This window comes from Sprattus sprattus (genome assembly GCF_963457725.1).
Source record: "Sprattus sprattus genome assembly, chromosome: 9".
NCBI classification, from domain to species: Eukaryota; Metazoa; Chordata; class Actinopteri; order Clupeiformes; family Clupeidae; genus Sprattus; species Sprattus sprattus.
Genome location: NC_137928.1, coordinates 17,633,622 through 17,643,408, shown reverse-complemented (window position 1 = coordinate 17,643,408; position 9,787 = coordinate 17,633,622). Strand labels below are relative to the sequence as shown.

At 40.2% G+C, this 9,787-nt stretch overlaps 2 protein-coding genes across 2 annotated transcripts in view; both read right to left on the bottom strand.

Annotated features, from left to right (window-relative positions):
- abcc5 (ATP-binding cassette, sub-family C (CFTR/MRP), member 5) overlaps positions 1-2,855 on the bottom strand; it is a 29,691-nt gene extending 26,836 nt beyond the window's left edge. Inside the window, exons 1-2 of the mRNA XM_080844640.1 lie at positions 2,780-2,855; positions 1,072-1,265 (exon numbers count right to left, since the gene is read on the bottom strand). Of these exons, the coding sequence (XP_080700766.1) occupies positions 1,072-1,191 (120 nt within the window). The 5' untranslated portion in view covers positions 1,192-1,265; positions 2,780-2,855. The remainder of the gene's footprint in view (positions 1-1,071; positions 1,266-2,779) is intronic.
- Positions 2,856-4,195: 1,340 nt separating this feature from the next.
- rpl35a (ribosomal protein L35a) lies at positions 4,196-9,625 on the bottom strand. Its single transcript, XM_080844227.1, has 5 exons — positions 9,595-9,625; positions 8,941-8,982; positions 8,551-8,703; positions 7,822-7,966; positions 4,196-4,259 (listed from the first exon to the last, which is right to left on the bottom strand). The coding sequence occupies exons 2-5, from the start codon at positions 8,949-8,951 to the stop codon at positions 4,236-4,238; spliced, it is 333 nt and encodes a 110-aa protein (XP_080700353.1). The 5' UTR covers positions 8,952-8,982; positions 9,595-9,625; the 3' UTR covers positions 4,196-4,235.
- Positions 9,626-9,787: the final 162 nt, after the last annotated feature.

The window sequence follows — 9,787 nt, the reverse complement described above, 5'->3', positions numbered from 1 at the left end:
ACATTTTGAAAAATCCCTAAGAGTTGCAAAGGATCATTATTGTAGACAAATATAATTTTATAAAGCCTACATCAGATTTTTTTTAATGGAAGTCTATAGGGGTGGGTGGAGGGGGAGGGGGGAAGGGCGAGGGCTCCAAAAGTGAAGTGTCCCTGGACCTCACTTGAACATAATCTGGCCCTGACATAGCTGGCAAAGAGCGAGAGAGGGAGTGCAAGAGAGGGAGAGAGAAAGGGAGAGAGAGAACAACAAATGCAAAGAATAAACTAATCACAAAACAACAGCTGTTGCTCCATTGTGGTTTTTGAAGACCTCTCAATGGGCCTGTAGTCTCCATGTGCGCTTCTCAGACAGTCTCCCATCATAAGCACATGACTCGGGCGTACAACCAAAGGCAGCCCATCGCATATCATATTTATAGATAATAAAATAAATATGTTGCAATCAAGTTTCATTCAACACCCTCATTTACTTTCTCGCAACTAAATAATGTCCTCGACCCACACGAGCCAAAGTAAGCCTTTTTACATTTATTTTTAGCCTTTTTACCTTTTTACAAAAAAAGTGAATTAAACACAATCAGTGAGGAGGACTCCGCTCTGACCGCTCACCAACTCAGCAAAACTTTAACTTCACTCCACTTGCACCATCACCCAGCCTAAGCCTTCTCTTCCCAGAAGCTCTGCCAAACACTGACTGCCAAATACATGGGGCTAAGACAGATCGTCCTCTGCATTAGAAAGGGTAAGTCTGTAACCAATTAAGCCAAACACGTGAGAGGAGGTACCACATGGCCTTCACCCAAATAATTTGTTTGCTGCTGAGCCCATGTGAACTACACAAGAATGGATGCATCATGACATTAACTATCAGTGATTACAAAGAACAAGTCATTTGTTTTGCAATATTGGATAAAATAAAGACACCATAGTGATGCTCAATAAGAACTAATAGGCTATTTGTTTTCTTCATGAAGATTTGAGTGAAATAAAATATCACAGGAAAAGAATGACAGCATTTGTAACATGAACAAATATGGAGTGAACACGTTAGTAAAACTGGCAGACTCACCTGAACCTTGGAGAGCTGATATGGATCAATTTCTGAGCCAGGCAAGGTCTCTGTGGATGGTACAGCCCGATACGCAGGGCCAGGTGCCAGGTAGTCCTTTCCTAAATCATGTTCTTTCATCTTTTTTCACCAACATAGGAGCGCTGACTGGCGTTGTTGCGTTCAGAATGCTTTGTCTGTCTTTGTCACTGTCACTATGACAGAAAGGCAAGTCAGTCAAGCAATTCACAAAGCTGGCGGTGTGTAGCCTACAACATTGACCCGGTTGTTATGGAAAACATAACTTGCTAAAAACTGTTGTCATCGGGCTTGAATAGGTGGGTTGTTTTTTTTCCAGGTCGATTGTCTTTAACAACTAGATGTTATGAGCTCTATTTGGTTGTCCCATTTAATGCAGGCCGAAATAACAGACACGAAAACGTCCAACAATCCCAGACAATATGCGGTGCTAACGGAGGGAAAGCCCTCTCGTCCATAAACTTAACTCTAATTCGTATAGAGAAGCATCAATCTGTGAATGAAAAACTATAACCAGGGAGACCTACCTTTTAGATACCTGAGCATTGCGGTTATTCTAAAGGCATAGGCTACTTGTCTATACGCCAGTGTTATAATAAACTAGTAGCCTACTATAATATGGCCCGTGTGTCATACGCTGTCTCACTTCGGATATCTTATACCTTTGGAAGCAATAACATATAGCTTTCTTACATTTCAATAATGAAAAAAGGCCTATCAAAACTGTCCGGACACATTGTTTGGGTTACTTAGACGGGATACACGCAATGCTCAGGATGAGTGTAGACAAATGATGGAGTCTTTTATCGTACAGGCCGATTTTAAACCCCATCACCATTAACACAGATACAGTTTACTTTTCCCTGTACAACGGAGACGTAGGTTAGCCTATTATCGTACACAGCGTTCCGGAAATAGCCTACTCTCACCAAAATCAGGAGACCATTTTACGGTTCAGTCAACCTCTCATATCATAACCAAAGAACAACTAGAGGAGCGAATTTTGTGAGGAAAATAGTTAACCAGGAGCCTACAGTAGGCTTAAGGTATACTAATGAAAACAATGGCATCGCCTATCAGCATCATCAAACGACTCACGTGCTGTGTCGATACAAGAATATTTAAAAACACATCGAAGAATCAATTCAACACAATAGCCTACCTATAGGCTATGTGATTCTATTCAAGATGAAAATAATACATGGGCACTAGACAATACAGACGTTGAATCGCTGAACCTTTTAACAGGCGTTAATGATTTTCATTACTTAGACTTTGCTAGGACATTATTTAATAAGCACGCAAATGACACAGAATGATTCTCACTTATCAAGTTGTTCACAGCGTTATACAGAAGACTATGTCTTATTTTTGGATTTCGACTGTGATGCGAAAACATAACGGATAAACGATCACAACACCCGTAGCCTATGTTACATTCTACGTCAACGCATAATATTAGGCCCTACTTGTAAGAAACAATGAAACACTACAACAGCATCATATAACATGACTGTTGTGACAGATATGGAAATGATGCCATACAGAATACAGCAATGGTTAAAGGCAATTCTGGGGAACAATACAAAATGTCATTACATCGCTGTTATCTTATGTGTGTTATAAGCCTGCACAATAAAAATTAACGGATATTTTGAGTTGTATCAGATATATCCCTTGCAACAGTTACCTGCGTCTCCGCTTGGTCTTCCAACAGATCCAGAACGGGCACCGAGGAAAAACAACTTCTTTATAAAGCAGTCTTTTGAGGGACCCAAAGCATATGTTTACATGGGAAATGTAGTTCCAGTTCAGCCGATGAGCGTCAACAGGGCGTCGTCTTTAAAACAGAAGACTACAAAACCCAAAAGTTCTCCACAGGACCGCAGCAAACATAGGTCCGTCTGATGCGCGTTCAAGCTGTCGTGCGCGCTCCTGGTACGAGAATCTGATCAATAAGGCAGGATGGTCGAGTACTTTGTATTTGAGACAATGCACAGTGACATACCCATGTAGGCTGAAATTACCTGTCATTTTTCAGAACATTCGCTCTGACAGAAGACTGCCACTGTATAAGTTTACATCTGGATAATTATTTTTTTTGCCTTTTTAAAATGTTGCTTCGACGTAGTTTGGCTTAAAAGTTTTCCTTTATTCAAACAACCAGCGCTTATAGGTTATTTATGCAAGGAAAGCCAAGTCTTTCTGGGATATGATGCATCTCTTTTACATAATGCGGAGGTGACCGGCGAACACTGCAGTTATACAGGGGCTGTAGTATTTTTCCACTGAACGCTCCAGTTCCCATCACCCGTTGCTGAGTTCGAAGTGTGTCCCGACTTGGTTTTTCACTAAGTCAGGGATCTACGAACGTTTCTTACGTAAGATTACTACTCATGATGATGGAAGATCCACACCACATCGTCAGATGGGTCATTGCTTACATGTCAGCGTGATAAAACGTGCATTAAGACAATCATGTCATCAGAAGTCCAAAATTATTTATCCACCACTAGAACTTTGTTTTAAACTTCCACACAATGCAAGGTGATAATTTAAATCCAAGAAGTCATCTCTTTAATTCCAGTGTTCCCCATATTGATGTTTCAGTGCTGACGCACACCCTACCTGCGGGTAATGACTTCTGTTACACTATCAATATTTTTCTCTCTAGGGTGAGGTGACAGATTTTATGATATGCTGCTTTGCAATATCTAAGACTATTTAAAAAAAGGTTCTTGCAGTTTCCCTGTTAGGGTGTTGCCATCTGAAGCACACCCAAACAAATTTCAGACTCCATCTTTAAAAAATTGCATATAGAATAATTTCAGCATCCATCGATACAACTTTAAGAACTTAACCTGTATGGAACAACCATTCCTGATTATGGCTCAACAATACAAATAACCATAATTTTTAGAGTCACATTTTAGGAACTTTTCATGGCAAGGGACAGACTCAGTGTCTATGTGGTGGCACTGGAAAACATTTAACAACCAGAATCATCTGTAGTCATCAGATTACGTTCCAATCTGTTTGCTCAACCGACTGGCACCTAAACAAGTCCACTCTCAGCAGCACCAGAGTAAAAGGAACACACACAACATTTGGACCAGACTTGTTTATTGTATGTACACAACAGCACATTACACACGGGATGGGTAGAGCATCTGAAAGACAAAAGCATAGAGAAAGAGGCCAGTTAGTGCAGAAACAATTTTCGGTAACCCAGTAAAAGGCTACAGGCAGAAGGCAGCAGAAATGGGCCACTATACCCCAACCCCCTTTTAATTGACTCAATAAAACCATGAGGAATCAAGGTCAATATTGACAACACAGAGCAATCATAATGCAGGATTGGGACCACGTCAAGAGCAGCTACTGAACACAATTTTGTTCAAGTAAACAAATTGATGATTGTTTGAAGGTTGTTGTTAATTAATTCTATACTAGAAACTTTCAACACTGACATTCCTGCAGAAACCAATTTTAGGTTGTATTCTAAGAAAAAAAAAAAAAAAAAAAAAAAACACAGCTACTACACATGAGCATTTTTAATTTTATCCAGTCTCTTGGAAGACAATTGTTTGTAGGAGTAAGAGCCAGACTTCCCTATACTGCTTAGGCTTGTGCAAGCACCCTACAAGATTGAACTGAGCCCCACACTAGTCTCTTAGACCTAGAGTCAGCAGAAACAGTTTAGTACTAAAGGGAATAGCTGAACTAACATGTATGTTCACCAAGGTTTCAGGCACTGTATTGTAGTGAGCCGGGTAAACGCACATCTTCAACACTTGACCCTTATAGAGCCTGGCCGATACAGGATTTTGAAGACCAATACAGATTTTTAAAAATCCAATAAAAATCAATGATATACTTTGCCTTTAATCAGACAAGACAGGGAAGGACACAGGAAGTGGGTGGGAGAGGGAGATTGGGAGTGAGATCAGGAAATGACTGCAAGCTGCACTCGAATTTGGGTGCCAGTGGACACTCAGAACCATGCATGGTTGAAATGCAACCGCAGGCACAGCGATCCCTTATATTAGTTAGCAGAAACAAAAATGTATTGAAATTTAGATGTGACGTAAGTGATTATTTCGAGATTATATAATGTTTAAATAATCTTGAACTATGCAGTACTTTATAGGAGTAACATATTTTTTTTTTTTCATGTAGCCTGCTTGTTTCAAGATTCTCACATTAATCAGCGTGTATTCCCTGTGAGCTTATAACTTCCAAAGCACCTACCGGGCACCACAAACTGCAAGCGATGCGATGGTCAAATGCAACAATGGAATTTTGTCAACAGCAGCAAAAAAGTGGTGTGGGCCAACAGAACAGCACCAGCCAAGCATTTCTAGGTTGCTAGCATGTATGCTGTACTTATGTCCAAGACTATGTTTACATTGGCTATTGCCTACTGTAGTTGTGAGTAGTTCAGCCTATGAGAGTGAACATAAACCTGACGCAATTTGTAGTAATGTGAGCTAACTAAACTGGCTTCTAAAAACTGCTCTGAAGGTCTGCACTGATCTGTGAATCACAGGTATATTACCCATTACGCAGTTCAGGCGAATTATAAATGTTACCTGCTCATTCCCATTTTATCTTCCCCTAATAAACCGGGGAATGTCTGGGAAATAATGAGGGAGAAAATTAGCAGTTGTTGTGTTACTTGATACAACAGCCTTACTGCTTCAAAAATTAACCAGCAAACTGGTTAGCCCCCTCCCATCACTTAATTAATGCTCCCACTTTTAAGGTGATGATTTTATGATGACAATTGGTAATACTAGCTCTAGCTCTGCCAAACCTGGGTAGGCTGAACATTCTCTGGTAAATAAGATATTTGATAACCATAAAGACACAGATAAGTATCCGCTGTACTGTGCAGTCGAAGATTTTACATAGGTGGAGTAGTGGTGAGTAGGGCTGGGCGATTTTTCGATTTCGATTTTAATCGCGATGTAATTTTTTCCTACGGTTTTAAATGAGACATTTGATTAGACGGCGCCTTCAAAAAAAAAAAAAAAAAGATCTATGTTTTCACAGACCCGCGAATACAGCGCCGCACGTAGCCCATGGGCGTCGCGACAATGTAATTGGGGGGGGGACAAGACCCCCTCACTTTTCAAAACAAGTCGTTTCGACCCCCCCACTTTTGCAGTCAAAATAGTGCGTGCGTGACTGCTGGTCTACTAGTCCATTATTCTTTCCATTGCTTCACAATTAAATCCATTCAACTTTATCAGTGGGGAATACCCACAGCAATATAAATCCACTCCGCGTTTTCCTGGTGTACTACGCAGCCTCATCACGCACGCAGATTCAACTGTCATTAATGTTCATTCATCCTCTGATTTGATCGGAGCGTCGCGCTAGAAGCAGACCACAGAAATGGACATACGGATTTTTTTTTTCGAAGAAGAGGAAAGTAAGTCAGAGTTGCCCAAGTTTTACCTGTAGTGGACAATTAAGGACCACCCAATGGACATTATCTGGCTATAATCGTATTGTTATTGCCATAACAACCGTGATCTAATCTGGCGTTAACGTTAGCTAGCTAATGGCAGTTTTTCTAACGACAGCAGCGACTAAACACACACTCACCAAAGAAGATTTTTTTTTTTTAATGTGTCACTCACTTGTATACCTCTCTTTGACTCACACACGAAAGATGATGTCAATGCCACAAATAAAATGAACATTGGTGTGCTGGGCATGCTGTCAAGCTTTGCCATGTATGAAAACTATTTCCCCTACGTGAACCGTTTACTTCTGGCAGCTTCCATCCTTAAAGACTTTGGGTTTCAATACACATTTGGCCATTTCTGACCTGAACAGTCATACTTTAATGAGGTGGTTTGAATGTAGCCAACATAATTATCAGGCCACCAAACCTTTATCAATTGTGAATTTGATATGCTGATAACATGATTTACATCTCAGAGAAAAACATGGTAAAATGGACCAGAATGCGGGTATTTGCATGTACGTTTTTCAAAAAATTTTGGGGTGATTTTGTTCATATCGTGATATAAAATCGAAATCGAAAATTTTGGTGGGAAAAAAATCGAAATATAACTTTTTCCCATATCGCCCAGCCCTAGTGGTGAGAAATTTGTGGCCTGGGAAAAAGTGCTGCCAAAATTGCTCTGCATTCTTGGGTGGACAAGCTATGCAATGACAAAACTGGTAAGGTAGATTGAGAAAAGATATTCAGCTTTCCTTTACTTAGTTCTTTAAATGCATCAGCCATTAAAAACTCTCCTACCGAAAGAATATATAACTTACTCAGTAGATACAAGGTGATTTGCTGATTTGCAGACCGGGCTCTAGACCATATCAATCCATAGAAAAACTACTGTTCTTCTAGGACATATTTGTAAAAAATTGGGGCAAAACTTGTACATGATTCTACAAATATGTTTATCTTTAAAGATTTTTCTCCAGTTTCTGGAACATCCTGATATCAATTTTGATACATGGTCATATAAAGGCGTTAATCACCTGGTGTGCCTACTAGATACCCAGCCTTTTCACTATTTAGTTTTGTGTTCCATTCATTCCGGAGCCATCTTTACTGATAGATGGAGAAGACCGATAGAGGAGACTTGAATAGCGCTCCAAACCCCCTTCTAGGAGAGGACTTATGACAACATATGACCACATCACAATACCAGACCGGAGTGAGGATGAGAGAACAGGAGTCTCATGACTTGTACTTACCACTCGGATCCTGTGTCCAATTGCTTTTGCGGGAAGGTTGCTGCTGAATTTGGCGCGCACCATACCACTGCTTCCATGAGCACGAGTGACCTTTCCCCAGATGACCCTCGTCTTGTTGGGCTTGCCACCGGGTGTCTTCGTGCTCCTGAAAACAACAATTGGGAGGCCGTCAATAAAACGCCAAACGAAGATGGCACAAGGCACACAAGAAAATGTGTTTTTCAGTATCGCACATGCAAGACAGAACTAAACATGTTTAAAACTATTCATCACCCTATATAACTTTAAGTGATCAGAATGGAGAATGTTTAATATTATCTTCTCAGTAGACATGAAATGGTCAACTTTCAACAAGCCGTCCTTAAGCTTGAAGAAAGGACCAGACTGATCACCTAGCTCTGACACACACGCTCAAAAAAAACAGTAAATAGACTGCTTTTATATAGTGCTTTTCTAATCACAGAGCACTCTAAAGCACTATACAGGTTTACACCTGTCATCTACCCATTCACACGCTGATGGTGGAGGCTACTGTCCAAGGTGCCAACCTGCACTTTGGAAATGGCAGGGGGTCCAGGATTCAGGACACTTGGTGAGGAGTTGGACTCGAACTAGCATTCAGAATGCTTAAAAACTTCACCTTCTAAACCACTATCGCCCCACAATGTTAACATCAGACATTGAACAGCAACATAAACAATACAAAATGCTTTAGTGGCAAGAACTCACTTCTTGGCCTTGTAGACGTAGGCGCAGCGTTTGCCCAAGTAGAAATCAACCTCGGTTCTTGTGTAAACTCCCTCTACCTTCAGAAGGGCTGTATGCTCACGCTGGTTCCTCAGACCACGCTTGAAGCCAGTAAAGATGGCCTTGCTCCACAGTCTGAAAGAAACACCAATACATTCAGTCAAGCCAAAACAACCAACAGGGTGCAAAACATCTATACATCTGAACTACATGACCCAACACTTCTTACATCATTATCAAGTGGCATCACAACTACAAGTTACTTTGCAGTCAAAATATGTAGAATTTGGGGACATACAGTTTGCCCACTTCACTTCCATCCCAATTCAATTATGAAAGGGACATTTCAAACTTGTATTGCCAGTTACTCACCTTCCAGGCATTGTGATTGATTTTCTTCCAGGCTTAGCTAACCTGCCAGGGCAAAAAAAAACAGTTCCACAGAATGAATGCTCATGTTGCTGTAACTGCCCAACACAGCACCGCTCTACAGTAAATATTATAGTAAACAGGGGTTGAATGCTGGATTTTCCACAAAGGCGACTCGAGACATTATAAGACCTTGGTGAATCCCATAACCATACGTTACATATCTCAATACCAATTAAACTCTGTCAATGCTTTTAGCTAGCAAGCTACCATCGTTAGCTACCAAGTAATGTTAGGAACATACATCGGTAGAATGCTAACACGAGTAGTTTAGAGCATGAACAAGAGGACCAACTCGAATCAAAAAACACATGTTAGGGTGGCATTGTTTCAAGTTTGTCTATTTATCCGCATTTGAAATTAATTGTAAATTTCAACAGTATTTGAACAGCACTTCGTCTAGGAACAACTTCGGTTTCTACTAGCCCAAACGGAATCCACATAAAATCTTTGGCATCACTTGTACATCGGTGTACTGAGTAATTTACCTAGAAACCGTAATTATTCCTCTACTAAAAATGAGAATTATTGCAGACAAATACGCTTTAATAATTTTAAAAAAAATAAACTTTAAATTTCTCTATTTCACTCGCTTACCTGCACTGTAAGAAAAAATGGAGGAAAAGGAAGTCCGAAAGGAATGCTGGGAAATTAACGCAGTTGGTGGCCAAGTGGGCGCCTGAATAAAATTCTATTACGATAAGTCTATTCTGTTCGTTTACTTTAGAAATGCGATAAAATAATATATATATATATTATCCAGTATAGGTTTATTTTGTAAATCTCTTGT